At 36.1% G+C, this 21,828-nt stretch overlaps 1 protein-coding gene across 1 annotated transcript in view; it reads left to right on the top strand.

Moving 5' to 3' along the window:
* Nucleotides 1–21,828, top strand: part of LOC140157456 (androglobin-like) — a 266,592-nt gene that overhangs the window by 220,914 nt on the left and 23,850 nt on the right. Inside the window, 8 exon segments of the mRNA XM_072180658.1 lie at nt 2,658–2,802; nt 9,355–9,396; nt 10,253–10,280; nt 11,665–11,759; nt 14,774–14,867; nt 16,127–16,261; nt 16,930–17,083; nt 18,512–18,699. Of these exon segments, the coding sequence (XP_072036759.1) occupies nt 2,658–2,802; nt 9,355–9,396; nt 10,253–10,280; nt 11,665–11,759; nt 14,774–14,867; nt 16,127–16,261; nt 16,930–17,083; nt 18,512–18,699 (881 nt within the window).

The raw sequence follows: 21,828 nt of genomic DNA on the forward strand, positions 1-21,828 counted from the left end.
TGAAACATCTTAGTTGTAAAAAGTGGAGGGGTGTTTATTTGAAGGGGGCGACTATTCGAGGAAATACGGCATGTTTCCAATGAAGCCTAGCAAAAGTATGAACTATACTCACATATGATCAAATACTGCTATCATTTAGATTCATTTATCCAAGTTTATCATCTTTCAGTTGTTCAAATTACACCCTGAAGTCAAACTGTCTGCCAGTATTTTATGCACATACCACTCATGTTGATGTTGGTAACCTTTAGCTAGGGTATTGGTATACCATACATGTACTGTAAAAGTGGTTATTTTTGTGTGTGTAAATTTTTGCGTTTTGCCGATTTTTAAAAATTTTCACTTGTTTTTAAATTCACAGTTTTCTTACATAAACCTATAGATGAGGTGACCTATGATGTCACATGTTTACATTCAGACCGCCCTCTGTTGTTTCAAGTCAGGCAAAATAAAAAAAGTGTCTATGACAGACCACATAAATATCTTTAAAACTCAACTTTTAAAAACCTTTGAAGTTTTGTGTGATATTATGTATATAGCTTGATGCATTTATAAACAAGATTGATACCATTTTTTGTATTATTTGCTTTGAAACCGAAGTTAATGAATAAAAATTAACTTCTTCCATGTAAACTATAGTGTTTTTTGCCTGACAGTTTTGATCACAGACCAACAGAGGGCGTATCAAATGTAAACACATGTCACCTCATCTATATATAAAAAGAACATATTCACATGTGTTTGTTTTGCGGTAGCTGCATTGAGCGCCAAAAGGGTGAAAATTAATGAACCACCAAATTTCCACATTTACAGTAGTAAATTCCAAAATTTGATTGGCACAAATGTTTGACATCGAGTGTATGTATAAATAATAAAATAAATTTCGGATTTATATAGCGCCTTTTTCCAGCTAGATCTTGAAGGATTCAAAGCGCTGTAATTTCGCTGCCATGGTGAATCATCACAATCAGATCGCATCATCTAGGCCAGTTGCAGCCGAACCTCAGGCGCAGACCTATCCGCACTTAGATTGTAACATCCACCAATTATCTGTGCAGCTCCCCAAATTCCATTGGGTGAAGGAAGTTTTGATAACCAAACAACTAATCACCGATTTTTTGAATTGTTTATGTAGTAACTTCCACATTTCATTTTGCTCAAATCATTTCATGTTTCTTTTATCATCCATCTTGCTTCCTTGCTTGATTATGTACGTGCTTGCTTGCTTCATATGTGTGATTGTCTGCTTGGCTGGAATTTGCATATATATAAAGGAGGATACAGCTGATTCAGCTGAGAGGTTCAAACACATGTACCCAGTTATACATAATTATAAGGTAGAGTCATCCTGTTTAACTACCACCAGTCCACCACTACTAACACCACAGGGCTATTCCAGTCAATACACCTATGGAACATACAATCTTAATCTTTCCCATATAGGGAGTGTGAATTTCAAATTAGGTTACCTGAATGGGTAACTCCATTTGAAATTCAAACTCCCTGTGTGAGAGTTCAAGGTCATGTATTCCATATTGGGTGTGTGGATTTTAACCGGAATAGACCAATGCCTTATCCTGTTTTACCATCACCAGTCCACCACCTCTTACACCATATGGACCACTAAACAGTGTTTATGAATACCACTAAACCCGATTCCAAACAATTACAGCACCCTGTTTTTGATAACGGATATTGTTTATGATTTCATAAAATTGTGGTTTCTGACAAACACTTTCACACTATACTTTGATCAAGTTGTAATATGCAAGAATTATTTGGTTTTTGTTACTACGCGAGTCAACAAAGTCCCAACTTTATGCAAAGCTCTGATCTTGCATAAACTTGCTGCACCCAACTGTGTGTCGCCAGTCTGTATCAATCCACGATGTTATGAGTCGTGCCTATCATGAGCTGATCAGAATGTATGCAGATATTTTTATGTACTTTTTAAATTTACACTTGCTTAGAAATGCATAAAATGTGTTACAAATTATTAATATACACAACCCTTAACACTTGTACCCTTTTTAGTTTAGTAGATTGTTCTAACAGTAGAATTTTTTATTAGCTGGTAGTTATAACAACACTGTAAAGTGTGCTGAGGCTTTTGTGTAGCGCACTATAAATCACTGCGCTTTTTTTTTTTTTTTTACAGAAGGCACAATTTTCATCGGAACCAAACAACTGCAAGGCTTCAAGCGGCCATATATTTCCTATATTTTTGAACTCTTCTTATATTTTTTTCTGTTCTTACAAAATGTCCTATAATTTCTATATCTTTCCAGATTGAGGAAATTTACATGTTTTTTGTCACTTACACTTTTTAAGTAAAAATTTAAATTTCTGTGTCTGGGCATGCGCAGTTTTTATAAATTTTCAGCTGGTCAGCGGGTAGATTTCTTCAAGCCTGTATTTTTTGCCCAGTATATTATTTATTAAATTAAAGTATCTTTGGGACTTCCCCCTTAATAATAGTTACTGGTCTCTCATTCCTGCTGTATTTGACTTCTGCTATATTATCATTCAAAATGTTCCTGTATTATTCCTAAATTTTTGCAAAGGCTGCCTTGAAGTCCTGCAACTGTCCTGTGAACTGCACTGAGAGAACTGATTAACTTATCACACTGTGTGCTTCCTCTTCCCTTTTCTATCAGATCTTCACAGAGTCCTTGTACTCCATGTTACGCAAGGCCCTGGGTGAGAACTTCTTGCCCGAGATGGCATTTGCATGGAAGGCTCTCCATCTGGACGCTACCGTCAGGAACGTCACGGGTCAAGTATTTGCAAGCAGCAGACCAGGTGAGTAAAAGAATGAAAGTATTATTTATGAGATTGTTAAGGGTGTTCTTAACCCTGAAATTATGGAACATTTCGGGCCTCATAACTGCTAACTTGTTGGTTTAAAGTATACAAAAGTATTCCTAGATATTTTTATCTGATTTTTAAAAATAAATTAAATTTTTTGTCCCAAGATTTTTTTTGTTACGCTGGGCAAAAAATGTTTTTTGTTTTTTTTTTTTTCAAAAAATTATCATTTTAGCCCAAATTCATCACATCTTTGCCATTCTAAAAATGTATACTTTCATATTCTTTAGGCTAATAATTTAGCAATTATGAGGCCCAAAAGTTTCCATAATTCCAGATTTAAGACCACCCTTAACCAAGGAATCAATAATAAAACAAAAAAAGTTGAATACTATTATTGGGTATATCTCAAAATCAATGTTCCCAACATCCGACTCTTTATGCATCACATATGTTGATTAATAAAATTACTGCATATTGCTTGTTAAGAAGGAAATATTTGGACAAATTAATGCATGCATGTTGAGACGTTGATGTGTCTAATGCGTATGCCAAAAATGGCAAACAAAAATAGTGCATTTAGTGCTGACTGCTGACCCTTGATTTTCATGAGGTCATACATTTAGTTCAAAAACCTTGGTTTCAGGAAAAGTTCATGGTTTACTTTATTGATGCAAACATTCATATCAATACATTAATATATACGGAGGTAAATATTTTTCTATTGAGATCAAGAGTTATACATGTATTATCAATACTGATAAACTTTCATGCTAACTGTGATATCAATACATTGGTATACTTTTTATATCAAATGTCTTCAATTTGTTTGACATTTTTGGTAAAATTACAGCAAAGACCCACAAAGATATTGCATTAACATATTATGATGCAACTTCTTTTGTTCATGGATGTTGAATAGTCATATGTCTTGTATCCTCCATAAAAAAATTATACAAAGTCCATACTCAATTAACATACTCAGTTATAGCTATTTTAATATTGAAATTTTGTTGTAAAAACCGATTGAACAAAATTGGAAGCAATGAATTTTTGAACCTAAATATCTCAACTTGCATCACTTTTCAGAAATGGGCAATTCCAGTTGAAATCCATACACCCCCTGACATGACCTTGATATCCCACACAGGGAGTGTGTATTTCAAATGGAGCTACTTCAATGTGTTACTCCATTTGAAATCTACACCCCCTGTGTGAGAGATTAAGGTTGTGTCTTCCAGGGGGTGTATGGATTTCAACTGGAATAACCCAATGGCAGCTGGGTAAAATGAAAAGAGATAATTTAAGACCAGCTTTACAAAGCACTTTACATTTATACCGTCGTCATTAGAATACGTCGGGACCATGTTTGCTGCCTACAAATTGTGCAGGGTTCATCAGTACAACCACTGTGACTACCCCTAATAGCTTCCCATTGCACCTGGGTGGGGTGAGGCAAGCGAGGCAAAGCGCCTTGCCCAAGGGCGCAACACAGTGGTGGGACAGAGACTCAAACCCACGCACATGGAGCAAGCTCTCAGATTACAAGGCTGTAACCACAGAGCTACTGGGTCATCATGGGCCTCAAAATAATTTGAGGCCCTTTTTTTTCAATATGGTCCTCATACTGTAACAGAAGCACACCTTTACTGACACGATCATTATGTGTTTTATTCCGCCTTGTAATATGCACACATTATGCTATTCCAGTTGGAATCCATACACCCCCTATGGAAGACATAACCTTAATCTCCCACACAGGGAGCGTGAATTTCAAATGGAGCTACTTCAATGTGTGACCCCATTTGAAATCTACACCCTCTGTTTGGGAGATTAAGATCATGACTTTCATAGGGGGTGTATGAATTTCAATCGGAACAGCCCATTTTTTGTTGCACTTGTCATACACGCACACACAATTGTCTATAGGAGACTTGTTAACTGTTACAGATGCTGGAGGTAGTTGTATAAAACTTGCATGTTCTCTGCATGAATCAAACCTTTATTTGTGAAATTTTTTTTTTGTATTATTGTCAACCGGAAAAATACTCTTGTTTTCACTTTCTCGATGGTACCACAGTATTAGATGGTTCTTAACGATCCTTGTTGTCCATAAATTTCTTCAGGACCCCATTGATGGTTACTAAACTTTCATATATAGACCCTGTTTTTGTAATTTGAGAATGTAAACCTCTGTTCACTTCCCCTATGGTACCAAATGGTAACAAATACTAGCTGGTTCCTTATGATCCTTGTTGTCCAGAAACCTCTCTAGGACCCCATTGATTGGTATTAAACTTTTATTATAGACCCTGTATGTTTAACTCTAGAATGTACAACCTCCCTTCACTTTCTCTGTGGTACCACAAGTACTAGATGGTTCCGATCTTTGTTGTCCAGAAACCTCTTCAGGACCTCATTGATTGTTATTAAACTTTCATAGATAGACCCTGTATGTTTAAGTTTAACTTGTAATGTAAACCTCTCTTCACTTTCTCTGTGGTACCACAAGTACTATCTGGTTCTTTACAATCCTTGTTGTCCGGAAATCTCTCCAGGACCCCATTGATTGTTGTTAAACTTTTATTATAGACCCTGTATGTTTAACTCTAGAATGTACAACCTCCCTTCACTTTCTCTATGGTACCACAAGTACTAGATGGTTCTTAACGATCCTTGTTGTCCAGAAACCTCTTCAGGACCTCATTGATTGTTATTAAACTTTCATAGACCCTGTATTTGTAACTTGAGATGTAAACCTCTCTTCACTTTCCCAATAATATCACAAGTACTAGATGGTTCCTTACGATCCTTGTTGTCCAGAAACCTCTCCAAGACCCATTTTGATGATTATTAAACTTTGGTAGAACCTGTCTGTATTGCTCAAGAATGTACCTCTCCCCTCATCATTACTTCATCATTGTGTCCATGCACACTACACAAAACTTCAGCTAGACCAGCTTGAATCCAATACCCAGCCCTTATACATTGTACACCCCACATACATTTCCATGTTGTTCATATATTATCCATGATACCACAGGTATTGCATGGTTCTTTGTGATCCTTGTTGCCCATAAACCTCTCCAAGACCCCATCGATGGTTATTAAACTTTTATAGACCATTGAGAATGTAAATCGTCCTTCATCTTTGTTGTCCGTGCACAATACACAAAACTTAATATACCAGCTCGAATCCAAATACTCATGTCATTGCACAGCCCTTGTATATTGTATACCACCTGTACTTGTTTTCCACAGGTGGCCATAGCTCATCCGCACAAAGCACATCAAATCAAGGAGAGAAAGGTGGTTGAAATTACTCACTTTAGCTCAAAAAGTGTTGGCAATTTAGGATTATTCTCACTAAAGAGATTAAACTAATTTAAAGAGATTAAAGGCACTCGCTAGTTATTCCCTAAATCAGCAATCTAAAAATCATCAAAATCCGATTTATGCATTATTTTAAATAATATAGGCGTGCTCATATACTCTGCAAGTCAGGTAAAATGGCATATTTTTGGCAATTTTGGAGGAGTCTGTCTGTAAGGACATTTGTAGCTATAATCTTTTTTGTCATGGCGAGATAGTGAGATCAACGCATTGAGGTACCTGTTTCACACGTACATCTATGCAGCGCCTTTAAAGAGTGCATGTGTACGCCAGCGTTTTGAGTGAATGCTCACAATTTGAAGCTGCGCCCAATGAAATGCGCATTGAGGTCATATGCTTCGACAAGGGCAAAAAATAGTATACATGTAAATGAATGGATCATCCATATTTATCACAACTTTTGCCAAATTTTCATATATACTGCATGCGCACAAAAAGTGTCCAAACACTTAAAGACACTTAACATAATTTACCAAATGAAGTAGTCAGTAGATCAAGAATTTTGTTCAGCGCATTTTGATACCTCATTCGGCAAGATGCAATTTTATTTTTTCCCAAGTTATACCAATTTGAATAAAAAAGAGAGCATTTCAAAAGTTGCAAAATTTACATAGACTTTTCTCTCGAAACATGCTAAATAAATATCAGCATGAAGAATGACTGTTGATCTGTTATGCTATAATGATCTTCATAGATGGTAGGAATCACCATGAAGAAAGAAATAATCCAAATTTGTCACATTTCAAATGCTCTCTTTTTCCATACAATTTGGTATAACTTGGGGAAAAAGTCACATCGTACCAAATGATATATCAAAATATGCAGAATAAAATTACCCATGTAATGATTACTTTATTTGGTACATCTTTAGGTTGAGTGTCTTTAAGATATTGCTTTTGTTTTGGATATTTTTTGTACACAGTATTTGAAAAAAATACCTAATGACAATTTTATTTACCGTATGGATTCTTTACTTTTAGGCTATTATAGTGGATGCCAGAAATTATGTTATTGCCACACTTTTTGAGCTCTCAGAGACCATCCATCACACTTCATCATCTTCATCCTGCATGCAGAAACTCCCATTAACCCATGAGAACTACCTGCCTATTGGTCAAAAAAGAAGTTTTTATTATCAATTGGACCAATCAGCAACATTGTTAGAATAATTTCACCATGCAAAAAAATTGGGGTGAATTATTTGCAAAGCTCCATTCTGATTGGTGATTGAAATGAAGATATCATGTAATTGACCAATCAGAGGCAATGTTAGATCGGCAGGTAGTGCTCAGGGGCTAATATTCACTTTCAATAATGTAATAATATTGTTTACACCCATGTAACTCTTACATTATATCATATCCTTATTATCAATATTAATAAAATAAAAATTGCATAAAACATTAGAGTGATGATATTTTCCCCCTTTTAGAACTTTTTAGAAAGATTTTTCAGACTGTAAAATACCATACGCAATGATTAATAGCTATGTAACTATCCAATGCTCATTTTAAAGTTAGGTTGTTGTGATAACAAGTCTTCCATAAATATCAAATAAAAGAGATTTTTTAATACAGTTTTAATGGCAATGGCAAATTATAAATTATGGAGAACCACATTATTTCTGCCATTAAAGGGGCATTTTGTGATTAACAACCTCATCCCCCTCCCACTTTTCTCCAAAAAAGTTGAGATTTTTATACCACTCGAAACCCCGATCTGGCTACATAATATTTATATACAAAAAATTTCTTGCACATTAATTTGTTCAGCAAAAATATCGTCAAATTTGAATTACGTTCTGGTTAACTAAAACAAAATATGGAGCAGTGTAATACACATACTCATGCCAAATCAGAAATCAACTGAAATGTTGGGAAAAAGCATATTTTGTGGATATTTACTGGTTAAAAAGTTCATAAAAAGAGGAAGGGGCATTTCAATTTGATGAAAAGAGCATCCTTTTTTGAAAAAAAAAGCGTGGAGATGAAAAACTGTATGTTATCAGTGGGTGCAAATTTGATTTTGATCTCATTTTTGATTTTGATTTCTTTTAATACAAGGTATATCGATCAGCCTTCCAAATATAATATTCCATATACACTCACTGTTTCACATTTGGGGAATTAATTTTTATTTGTTTGTTTGTTTGTGTCTACTTACATTTGTTTGTGGTGTTTCCTCTCCATTGTAACAAACCAATCCCAGTCATTGGTGGAAAAAACATTTCCTCTATATTTTCCAGCTGTCTATCACATTCATCAGTGATTCATTAATTTTTAGATATCAAACAAACCTCTGATAGTAACTTGCATGTCTGCATGGACATTTTGTTACAACTATACGGTCCACAACTTATAAGTTCCCCCCTAATACTTTTAGAATAAGTCAAAGAATATTTTATGAAATGTAAAAATGTAAACAGATATGTATAGCCCTATTTGTTTTACACATGTGGACCAATTTATAGCATCACACATCATTGCGTTCAGTCACAATGGTTAATTTTGTAAGAAAAAGAGACCATTTTTAAAAGTGGCACCTGAGTCCATAGCAGTCAGGTTTTCTTTAACAAACACATGAATAGACCTGGCCTACTGTACTCCTATGGACAACTTTTAATACTGTTTAAAACGGTCTCTTTTTTAACATAATGAACCATTGTGACTGAACGCAATGATGTGTAACGCTATAATTTGGTCCATATTGTGTAAAACAAATACGGCTACCCATACCTTTTTACACGTTTTCCTTTTGTCAAATATTTTTCGATTTATTCAAAAAAAGTATTTAGGGGGGACTTATAAGTTGTGGACCCTATATTTACTTCTGTGTGTTACTTATGTGTGGGCAGTGGCATAGACAGGACTTTTTCATGGGATGAATCTAGGGTAAAACTTTCAAGGGGAAAAACTTTGACTAAAATGGGCTAACAAGTACAAAAAAAAAGGCCTAAAATCTGAAATATCTGTGCGGCAAGCATCCTGTAGGGGCAAGACTTCTCACAGGGGGACCCCGGGAGGGGGACCTCCCCTTGCTTCCTTGGCTATGCCACTGTGTGTGACTTTGAATTCTGTCTGCATTGGGAAAGTTGGAAAATATCTTTCTTGACTTATTGATTTACTTCAAGTGTAATGTTCCATTTAATTGCAGCTACTGGAGCATCAAGGAAATCAGCCAAAACTTCTAGAAAGAGTGAGTATTGTCTGAATTAATGAAGAAGAAATAATATGCTGTTGATGTAATAAGATTTTCTCCCTCTGGGATGGAAAATATTGAATAACTGGCAAACTGGAGAAATAGGACAAACGTAGCGATTGAGTGTTCAGTGCTGGGATGAGGAGAATGTGACAGGTCCTCTCTGACATTACAAATTTCCCCAGTTCTCTCGCTGCTGCGCAGCTTCGATGGCCTTCACTGGTGGCCGCTTGGCATTTTTGTGTTTAAGCGTAGCCGTTTGTTTCAAGTAGCCATAAAATGACATGGGAATGTAAAGCAATTTGATTTTAATAATATAAACTATATAAATGGTGTTAAAGTTAATAAATCGATGAATTATTTACTGATTTAGATGTCGTAAGTGCCACATACGATAGTGTTAAACTCAAATTGATATGAGTGTAGAGTGCAACACTATCGTGTGTGCCACATACGATAGTGTTGCACTCAAATAGTGATTTTGTTGTTTAGGCCCAATAAAGTAGCGTATGTGCACATACGATGGTCTTGCAGCAAATGAAAAACAAAATTAGCATGCAAGACTCGTAAGTGGCACATACGATAGTCTTGCATGCATTAATTAAAATTGCATTGCACTTACAATATATTATTTTATTAATTAAAAAATAATTAAGCAATTTTGAAACTTAAAACCTGGTTTAAAATGTGTGTTTTTATATTGCCTTCCATAATTCGTCAAAATCTCATTTTGGCCAAAAATGTCACTTAAGATAGTGTAGCACTCTGGCGACGATGCACCTTATTTTAAAAACCACATATAATACCTAAATGTATTCATCAACATACATTTCTTCTACTATTTTTTTTCTAGGGGAGATTCCTGAGAGCTGGCTGAATAGGTGAGTAAACAGTTATAATAGTTTACTGTTGTTATTGTTTCTTTTATTTCTACTTCTTCTTTTTTCTTTTAAATATTATTGTGAAGCAAAATTTATAATTTTGTTGAAATTCCAACTCAGTCAACCAAAATTTGGATTTTTATTACTAAGATAGTGGCATTTTAATTTGACTTTTCAAAATCAATAATTTTGCCTTTCTTTGCATAATTTAACAAACAAAAAATATAGAAAAAATATGGAAAAGAATTATATTGTGAAGATAGACAGAAGGCATTCATCTGAGACATGTTTTTCCTTTCTATGTTTGCAAAAATCTCAATTGACCAAAATATGGACCGTTTATTACTAAGATATAGTGGCATTTTAATTTGACTTCTCAAAATCAATTATTTTTGCTTTTCTTTGCATAATTTAACAAAATGCTTTAATATGGAAAAGAAATATTATGAAGATGGCCAGAATGCATTCATATGATACAACTTTTTTTCTTTCCCTTTCCATGTCTGTTATAATCTTGTAGCAAATTCCATCTCAGTCGACCAAAATATGGATGTTTATTACTGACACTACTGGCATTTTAATTTGACATCTCAAAATCAATATTTTTTGCCTTTCTTAGCATAATTTAACAAAATGCTTTAATATGGAAAAAAAAGTATGAAGATAGACAGAAGGCATTGGGCTATTCCATGTAAACTCCACACTACCCCTGTGGAAGATTTTGAAAATATCTTCCACAGGGGGAGTATGTTTTTCAAATGTAATTGGTCAGGGTTAATCATTTTGAAACTCATACTCCCCCTGTGTTATGTCTTGAACTATATCTATCACAACTGGAGTGGGTATTTCAAATTGAAGTTACCTAATTGTCTATTCTATTCATAACTCACACTCCCTCTGTGGCAGACTTTAGCTAAATCTTCCACAGGGGTAGTGTGGATTTTAAATGGAATAGCCCATTATCTGAGTCTGAGACATGTTTGTTTTATGTTTTAGAAAATTCCATCTTGTTTGACCAAAATCAACCTTTATTACTAAGGAAGTGACATGCTAATTTGACATTTCAAAATCAATTGCTTTTATGTGCTTAATTTAACAAATATGCTTTAAAAATACGGAAAAGTAATATGAAGATAGTCAGAAGCCATTCATATGATACAACTTTTTCTTTCTTACCATGGGCTATTGCAGTGGCCTATGGAAGACATGACCGTAATCTCCAACACAGGGAGTGTGAATTTCAAATGGGGTTACCTGAATGGGTGACTCCATATGAAATCTATACTCCCTGTGTGGTAGATTAAGGAAATATCTTCCATGGGGGGGGGGGGGGGATTTCAACTGGAATAGACCGATATATCTTTTCCTTTCCATGTCTGTGTAGGGCTCCAACTGAAGACGAAGTAGTTGCTGTCACAAAGTTATGCGCGCACTGGAGAGGAACCTATGTCAGGAAACTGAGAAATGCACGCAAACCAGGTAAGATTTGTAAACTGAGAAATGCACGCAAACCAGGTAAGCTTTGTAAACTGAGAAATAAACTGAGAAATGCACGCAAAACCAGGTAAGCTTTGTAAACTGAGAAATGCACGCAAACCAGGTAAGATTTGTAAACTGAGAAATGCACGCAAACCAGGTAAGCTTTGTAAACTGAGAAATGCACGCAAACCAGGTAAGCTTTGTAAACTGAGAAATGCACGCAAACCAGGTAAGATTTGTAAACTGATTTAGTTGTAGTCAAAGTGTGTCAGGTGCATGGTGCACTTTTGACTGTTATAAAATACCACAATACCTTTTTTCCCCCTCGCTGGCTAACTGTTTCTAAAACGATCAACTTGATTGGATCTTTTTCCACATGGGTCTGATATGTTATAAATATAGTCAAATACATTTATGATACGAATGCAGCTCGATTCTGTGGTCCAGTGGTATGATTCTCGCTTCAAGTGTGAGAGGTACCAGGTTCAATTCCCGGTATTGGCGAGTCAGAATTATTTTTTTTATTTTTCTGTCCATTTTTAACTCAAAATTGTTTACTTTCATGTGAAAATGTACATATTGCACTGGGATATATATTTTGTGTCCTTTTTTTCTGCAGGGAAAATCATATAGCTTTTTTGGGGAAGCTTGTTCACAATGCTTTCTATCTATAGTTTTTAACATGTTCCCTATTGTAACTGCATCCCATAGAAGCCAGCGAGGGCAGTTTTTTCAAAGACCTTGTTCTGTTAGTGTAAAGCATTGGTGTTAATGTTCAAACCCCTTCCCACATAAACCTGTTTTTAAACTGGCACTTGCAAGTTTTTGCCTGGTTTAAACTGGCAAAAACTCATATATAGTCAGTCAAATATTAAAAAGTAACACAGAAAGCTCATGCACAGTAACACACAACTTACTTTTAATGAATCATTCAATCATATTTTTTGTCTCGTCAAGATGGTCAAGTCCTTGAAAGGAAACAGATTTGAATTTGATAGTTTGCTGGTCAAGCTTACGGTATTTTATTGATTGTGTAACTAAATAATTGTAAACATTATTTTATGTTTTAGTATATTAAGGTGTGTATAATGAGTTTTATCATGCTTATTTTTCATGTGTACTATTTTGCTCGGCATGTAGGCCCAAGTTGATTTTGTATTAGTGTATGTAGTTTTAAGATTCTGTGCAGGGCCTTGAGGCTGTTTTTACATCGTAGGCCGCTTTATAAATCCCATGTAGTAGTAGTAGTGGTAGTGGTAGTAAACATTTGATGAGATGTTTTTGTATAATAATCCAAATATTAATGTTTTATTCTTCTCTTACAACAATGGGCTGTTGCATTTAAAATCTATACTCCCCTGTGGACAATCTTCCACAAGGGGAGTATGAATTTCAGATGGAATTAGCACATTAGGCAGATCCATTTGAATTTAGTACACCCTCTGAGAAAGATTCAACCTGAATCTTCCCTGAGGGAGGTGAGTTTCAATTGGAGCTGCCGCATGTGCTCATTACATTTGAAATTCATACTCCCCTTTGTGGGAAATGCTATAGCCCAATTTGTATTCAGCATGTTGACTCTTCATCAAATATTTATTCTTCTAATTGAGTTGAAACTGGCCTTCTCCAGCTCTTGACAAAAAGTAAAGTTATTTCAAACCAAGAACATTTTATTCCAATCTAAGACTTCTCCAGCCACGCTGCATTTATTAGCTTCAAATTTGGTATGACCTGTGCTTTCAATCCAAGCAGGATCTTTATCATTTATCTTTGATAAAGATCCTGCTGGATCAACTCAGGTCATTAACAAATTTGAATTTAACTTCTAAAAGCTTTTTTGTGGATAAGGAGTTTCCAACAGCTCCTTTTAACTTGATACTGCATTTATTAGCACGCCATCGTCAATCTGCATTGCATATTTTTTTAAACTCTTTTACTCAAATTAAATTGAGGGCACTAAAACCAAATTATAAACAAAGATTTTATTTGGCAGATAGTGGCAGTTATGAAATAAAAGTGTATAAAATAATCCGATTGGTGATACATGACAATATTGGTCTTTATGATGGGTCTCAAATAAACTATTTTTGTAATTTTTTTGTAATTTTGAGAACAAGTACAAAATAAGGTCAAGCATGCATTTAAACATGTTTAATCACCAATCTTTGCACAAGAACAAATGATAATGACACAAATGAAAGGGAATAATCTGAAATAATAAGGGTGATTACATAACTGATGCATGCTTGAACCACATTTTGTACTTTGTTCTCAAACGTACAAAAAATGACTAAGGCAATAGAGTAGTAGTAGTAGACTGACGATATGTGCCTGGTAGGAGCATGGAATTGCCTGCACTCACTTAATCCTACAGAGTGTGTACACACGTGTACAGTGGCGGTTTATCAGCATGTGTAAACACATACAAGCGCCACTTGTCGAGTAGTGTTAACAAGGGCCTTTGGTCTACTATTAGTCACATTGGTGAACATTCGCAACGCGGCCTTTGTGTCGCCAACAGATTTTCGGATCTATCTACCTGGTTGATCCTGCCAGTCTTTATACAGATTAAGCTAAGATTAAGATTAAGATAGTTTGATCAGCTCGTAATCGACAGGCCTTATAAAATCACAGATTAATATCAGTATATTTGACTTTGAGAATTTTATTTTGACATCTCACCCGAAATGACACAAATTTTTAAATCAAGTTCTATACTTTATTTACACACACAATATAGACCAGACAGGTCAACCATATCACAATTAACATGGGTATACCTTTTGGCGTAGTTGTAAAAGCCTAACAATTCCTGTCGTGGACGAGCTGATCAAACTATAGTACAGCTTAACTGATGTCACTACTACCAAACTTGAGGTAGAATGAAGTATAGATATGGCTTTCATTATTCACAAACATGGTGTTGAATTTGAGTGCAATTGTTGTGTTTATTGGATTAAAGTACAGATTGACATGTGTTGTGTAAATATTTCTTTCATTTCCTCTTTTCATAGGCACCAAGGATAACCTGTTTGCTAAAGAGCAGTTCCTGAAAGTGTGGGGTCTTCTAGAGCCTAATTTGGAGCAAAATGCCCTACACCTGTTCAGGTAGGTTATTTAAAAAAAGGGGAAAAAGCGCAATGATTTAAACTGTGCTACACACAGGCACAAGGCCTAGACATTAATCCACAAGCCTCAGCACACTTTACAGGTTGTTGCTGACTACTACGGCCCCACATCGTTCCAGACACCATACAACAACAACTCAAGGACTTTGCTGTTTAGAAGCGCACACCCTAGACAGTGGCGTACCGTGGCCGCCCCTTCCCCGGGGGGCTGAAGAAAATCAATTTTGCCGCCCCTTCCTCAACAGCCCGAAAAGGTTGCCCCAATTTTTTTTACGGTCGTTTGAAAAAGTGAAGAGCAAAAAAAAGGGATTTATAGGCGCTACCGCCCCAAAAGCAACACATTTTGATGTATAGTACAATGTATAGTACAATTTTTCACATTTTCCGCCTTTTTTTTCTTTACTAATTCTTTTTGCCGCCTTCTTCTTCCGCCGCCCTCTTTTTTGCCGCCCCTTGATTTGGCCGCCCCTGCTTTGACCCGGGGGCTGGCTAAAGCCCCAAAAATATGCGCATGCTAGACATTCCACAATTGACCTTCTCAACCAGGATCAGCTCCCCAAGTTTTGTACGGATTACAACGAGACAATTAGCAGTAACTTCCTTGTCCAGGGGAATTTCAAGCTAATTCAATACTAAACCACCGCCAGGGTTCGAACCCACAACCTCATGCACGATAGTCGAACGCCTTATCGATTGAGCTAACTTGATTCAGTTTCATCATCTTCATCATCATAAAGGCCGTTCTTGAGAGTCTGACATTGTGTCATCTATCATTTTATTTCCCCAAAGTTTTGACTGATTCAAGTGTTCTCTTTGCTGTTGTTTGGGGTTTCCCCCTTTTTGTTTTTGTGCCAGCAGAAATTATGAGCTGCATTAAATGTATTTGCTAAAATTATTTTGGCAAAGCCCGTTATGTACCCCAAGAATATAGCATGAGCCATTCAATACAGCACCTACGCCTAATGCTGCATATTGCAATGCATGTAAGGCATATGCTCCAAATTTTGAGATATTTTTTTTCAAATTATAAGAGCTATCTCAAGAACCACTAAACCAATACTAGGCTTGTTTGTACTCATTTTAATGTATTTTTCATGCTGATTCCAAATATGGCCATAAATATGAACAATTCTGACATTTTTAAATTAATTTTTTTTTTTTTAAATCTTGTCGTCTGCAGTCAACACCCATGTGGAGAGAGTTAACAATAACTGATAATGCCTAATTTGCAATCCACAGGTCTATGTTTAAATTGGATCCTAATCTGATGCCAGACTTCCCCTTCTACCAAGATGAATGGAATAGAATTGCATACACAGACTTCCAGGGAACATATCAAGAACAATCCACTAATACATGGTTTGTTGTATTCAGGTGAGAAATCCAATGTGTCTCTTAGACCTAGAGGTAATTCGGGAAGCTGGGTAGAATTTGGGTGGCGTCTCATTCTGCCAAGATGAATTGAATAGAATCACATCAATATCTGCATAATTTGTTGTATTCAGATAAGGAATCCAGTGTGACTCTCAGACCTAGGGGTCATTTGGGAAGCTGGTTGAATAAGTAAGACATCTCTATTCCTTTGAAGGCCTGTGGGTCAATTTAATATTAAATATGGTAACACCAGTGTTGAAAGAAATGCTTATAGTAATTATTATACATTCCACAACTGTTTGGAGTAACCTTTATTTTTGTACAGGTATTATTATCAATTGACGGACCACTGACTCCACACTATGCAGTTAGGAACAGATCAAATAATACTTCATTCCGTTACCTATTTCAGATAATGGTTGAGGTCCAGTGACCTTTAACCTTTTCCCAACTCTCCAATGTATTATGGAATCAATTATAGTATTTACAGAAAAAAAAGATTAGTGGCCGTTTAGATTTGCATAATTACCTTGCAAGATGAAGCCCATCAGATATTTCAGACATGATCCAGACTATTGTCCAGAAATGTCTTAAGCTTCTAGCTTTTTTCTTTTTGTTCTATGCCCTAAATAATTGATCAATCGTTTGGTATATTTTGTGTTTTCCAGAGAGGTATTCTACGTTCAGGAGCCCATGTTGGTTGTACCCAAGTTGTACGTGTCCATACCAACCTGTATGCTGCGTGTTGTAGATAACGATACAGGAGAGGAGATCCCACGTGTCTTTCAGCGTGTAGCGCCATATGAGTATACTAGAAATAAGGTGAGTGAGTCAGATAAATAGGCTATTCCAGTTGAGATCCATTCCCCTATGGAAGACATGACCTTAATCTCCCACACAGGGAGTGTGAATTTAAAATGGGGTTACCTGAATGGGTGATTCCATTTGAAATTCACACTCCCTGTGTGGGAGATTAAGGTCATGTCTTCCATAGGGGGTGTATGGATTTCAACTGGAATAGAATTGGTTCTATACTGCAAAAGTGGACATTTTTGTTTTCATACTGCAAGCAGCTATCTCAAAAATAACAATGTGTGCATGTATTCCATTTGTATATACCGTATTCGTCCGAGTATAGTCCCACGTTCGAGTATAATTTTTTATATTTTTTTTTTATAAGTTTTTTTTTCTGTTTTCGAGTCCCTGGACCTAGACCCAGATGCTATGATCATTCATGGTTGACCAAAAAAAAAAATGCATTGAATTTGAATGCATTTTGAAATCATTAATAGAGTATGACATGAAAACAAAGTATCAATTTTCATATTAAAAATACAAAATATCTTGAATTATTTTTTTTTTTTTTTAGGTCAACCATGAATGATCCTAGCATCTAGGTCTAGGTCCAGGGACACTCCAAAACCGGTAAAAAATAAACTTTAAAAAAAAAAAAACTTTTTTTTTTTTTTCTTTGAAATTCGAGTATAATCCCACCCCCCAATTGTGAAAAATTTTCACATAAAAAACGGGTGGGACTATACTCGGACCAGTACGGTAGTAGAAGCTTAGAACAGTGAATTTGAAATCAAGTGAGACAGTTCAAAATTGGCAAAGCCTAAAAACATAATCAAGATATGCACATTTAGGCCCCCCGTTCTACGGGGAGGGGGACTTTCCAAGTACGGTCAGTCCATCTGGATTTTTTTTTTATGGAAGAGGCTATATAATCCTGAAAATCACAGAAAGCTTGAAAAATCTCAAAAAATATTTTGCAAACATATTTTGCAATCATCAAAAATTTGAAGACTGTTTTTACTTACATATAGCTAAAAAAAAATCCCCAAAATGCAAAATATGGGTCAGGTGGTCCCATAGGTTTTTTTAGATAAGTCCAAACATCACTTTCACATTTGAAATAGGATGGACCATCATATGAAATTTATCTATTAAAATTGTTTGATCTCAAAAGTCTTCCCCACATATTGACAGTTTAAGACTAAAAGACTTTGTAATTAGGCCTGACCCTGACTTTTTCTTTTTTTTTTTGCAAAAAAACAAAAAAAATTTAATTAAATTATTAAAATCAAACACAATTTACAGCTTTAAAAGTAAAAAAAAAGAAAAGATTCTGACCGACCTACCCTAATTTTTTTATATGTTACGCCAATCAAACAATTATTTTTAGGCCTTAGGTTATTTCAAGGAACTACAGAAACTAAACTCACTCTGATGTCCATTTGCTATTTGCAGAGAGGCTACACATTTGTTGCAGAGGCCCGCACTGTTGACTTGCCGCTGCCAAGCTCCAAATGGAGGATACGTCTGATTGGTTCCAACACACCCTTGCCACAGCCAATGAGAGACAGCCTTAATAGCAGCTTCAATGTGAAGGAGATTAGAGACTACTACATACCAAATAAGGACAATATCATTATGAGGTAAGTAAGCTAATATTTGATTGGTTCAAATACACCCTTGCCACAGCCAATGAGAGACAGTCTTAATAGCAGCTTCAATGTGAAGGAGATTAGAGACTACTACATACCAAATAAGGACAATATCATTATGAGGTAAGTAAGCTAATATTTGATTGGTTCCAACACACCCTTGCCACAGCCAATGAGAGACAGCCTTAATAGCAGCTTCAATGTGAAGGAGATTAGAGACTACTACATACCAAATAAGGACAATATCATTATGAGGTAAGTAAGCTAATATCTGATTGGTTCCAACACACCCTTGCCACAGCCAATGAGAGACAGCCTTAATAGTAGCTTCAATGTGAAGGAGATTAGGGACTACTACATACCAAATAAGGACAATATCATTATGAGGTAAGTAAGCTAATATCTGATTGGTTCCAACACACCCTTGCCACAGCCAATGAGAGACGGCCTTAATAGCAGCTTCAATGTGAAGGAGATAAGAGACTACTACATACCAAATAAGGACAATATCATTATGAGGTAAGTAAGCTAATATCTGATTGGTTCCAACACACCCTTGCCACAGCCATTGAGAGACAGCCTTAATAGTAGTTTCAATGTGAAGGAGATTAGAGACTACTACATACCAAATAAGGACAATATCATTATGAGGTAAGTAAGCTAGTATCTGATTGGTTCCAACACACCCTTGCCACAGCCAATGAGAGACAGTCTTAATAGTAGCTTCAATGTGAAGGAGATTAGAGACTACTACATACCAAATAAGGACAATATCATTATGAGGTAAGTAAGCTAGTATCTGATTGGTTCCAACACACCCTTGCCACAGCCAATGAGAGACAGTCTTAATAGTAGCTTCAATGTGAAGGAGATTAGAGACTACTACATACCAAATAAGGACAATATCATTATGAGGTAAGTAAGCTAGTATCTGATTGGTTCCAACACACCCTTGCCACAGCCAATGAGAGACAGTCTTAATAGCAGCTTTAATGTGAAGGAGATAAGAGACTACTACATACCAAATAAGGACAATATCATTATGAGGTAAGTAAGCTAGTATCTGATTGGTTCCAATACACCCTTGCCACAGCCAATGAGAGACAGCCTTAATAGCAGCTTTAATGTGAAGGAGATAAGAGACTACTACATACCAAATAAGGACAATATCATTATGAGGTAAGTAAGCTAATATCTGATTGGTTCCAACACACCCTTGCCACAGCCAATGAGAGACAGTCTTAATAGCAGCTTCAATGTGAAGGAGATTAGAGACTACTACATACCAAATAAGGACAATATCATTATGAGGTAAGTAAGCTAGTATCTGATTGGTTCCAACACACCCTTGCCACAGCCAATGAGAGACAGTCTTAATAGCAGCTTCAATGTGAAGGAGATTAGAGACTACTACATACCAAATAAGGACAATATCATTATGAGGTAAGTAAGCTAATATCTGATTGGTTCCAACACACCCTTGCCACAGCCAATGAGAGACAGTCTTAATAGCAGCTTCAATGTGAAGGAGATAAGAGACTAATACATACCAAATAAGGACAATATCATTATGAGGTAAGTAAGCTAATATCTGATTGGTTCCAACACACCCTTGCCACAGCCAATGAGAGACAGCCTTAATAGCAGCTTCAATGTGAAGGAGATAAGAGACTACTACATACCAAATAAGGACAATATCATTATGAGGTAAGTAAGCAAATATCTGATTGGTTCCAACACACCCTTGCCACAGCCAATGAGAGACGGCCTTAATAGCAGCTTCAATGTGAAGGAGATAAGAGACTACTACATACCAAATAAGGACAATATCATTATGAGGTAAGTAAGCTAATATCTGATTGGTTCCAACACACCCTTGCCACAGCCATTGAGAGACAGCCTTAATAGTAGTTTCAATGTGAAGGAGATTAGAGACTACTACATACCAAATAAGGACAATATCATTATGAGGTAAGTAAGCTAGTATCTGATTGGTTCCAACACACCCTTGCCACAGCCAATGAGAGACAGTCTTAATAGTAGCTTCAATGTGAAGGAGATTAGAGACTACTACATACCAAATAAGGACAATATCATTATGAGGTAAGTAAGCTAGTATCTGATTGGTTCCAACACACCCTTGCCACAGCCAATGAGAGACAGTCTTAATAGTAGCTTCAATATGAAAGGAGATTAGAGACTACTACATACCAAATAAGGACAATATCATTATGAGGTAAGTAAGCTAGTATCTGATTGGTTCCAACACACCCTTGCCACAGCCAATGAGAGACAGTCTTAATAGCAGCTTTAATGTGAAGGAGATAAGAGACTACTACATACCAAATAAGGACAATATCATTATGAGGTAAGTAAGCTAGTATCTGATTGGTTCCAATACACCCTTGCCACAGCCAATGAGAGACAGCCTTAATAGCAGCTTTAATGTGAAGGAGATAAGAGACTACTACATACCAAATAAGGACAATATCATTATGAGGTAAGTAAGCTAATATCTGATTGGTTCCAACACACCCTTGCCACAGCCAATGAGAGACAGTCTTAATAGCAGCTTCAATGTGAAGGAGATTAGAGACTACTACATACCAAATAAGGACAATATCATTATGAGGTAAGTAAGCTAGTATCTGATTGGTTCCAACACACCCTTGCCACAGCCAATGAGAGACAGTCTTAATAGCAGCTTCAATGTGAAGGAGATTAGAGACTACTACATACCAAATAAGGACAATATCATTATGAGGTAAGTAAGCTAATATCTGATTGGTTCCAACACACCCTTGCCACAGCCAATGAGAGACAGTCTTAATAGCAGCTTCAATGTGAAGGAGATAAGAGACTAATACATACCAAATAAGGACAATATCATTATGAGGTAAGTAAGCTAATATCTGATTGGTTCCAACACACCCTTGCCACAGCCAATGAGAGACAGCCTTAATAGCAGCTTCAATGTGAAGGAGATAAGAGACTACTACATACCAAATAAGGACAATATCATTATGAGGTAAGTAAGCAAATATCTGATTGGTTCCAACACACCCTTGCCACAGCCAATGAGAGACGGCCTTAATAGCAGCTTCAATGTGAAGGAGATTA

Source organism: Amphiura filiformis, chromosome 7, assembly GCF_039555335.1.
Source record: "Amphiura filiformis chromosome 7, Afil_fr2py, whole genome shotgun sequence".
NCBI lineage: Eukaryota > Metazoa > Echinodermata > Ophiuroidea > Amphilepidida > Amphiuridae > Amphiura > Amphiura filiformis.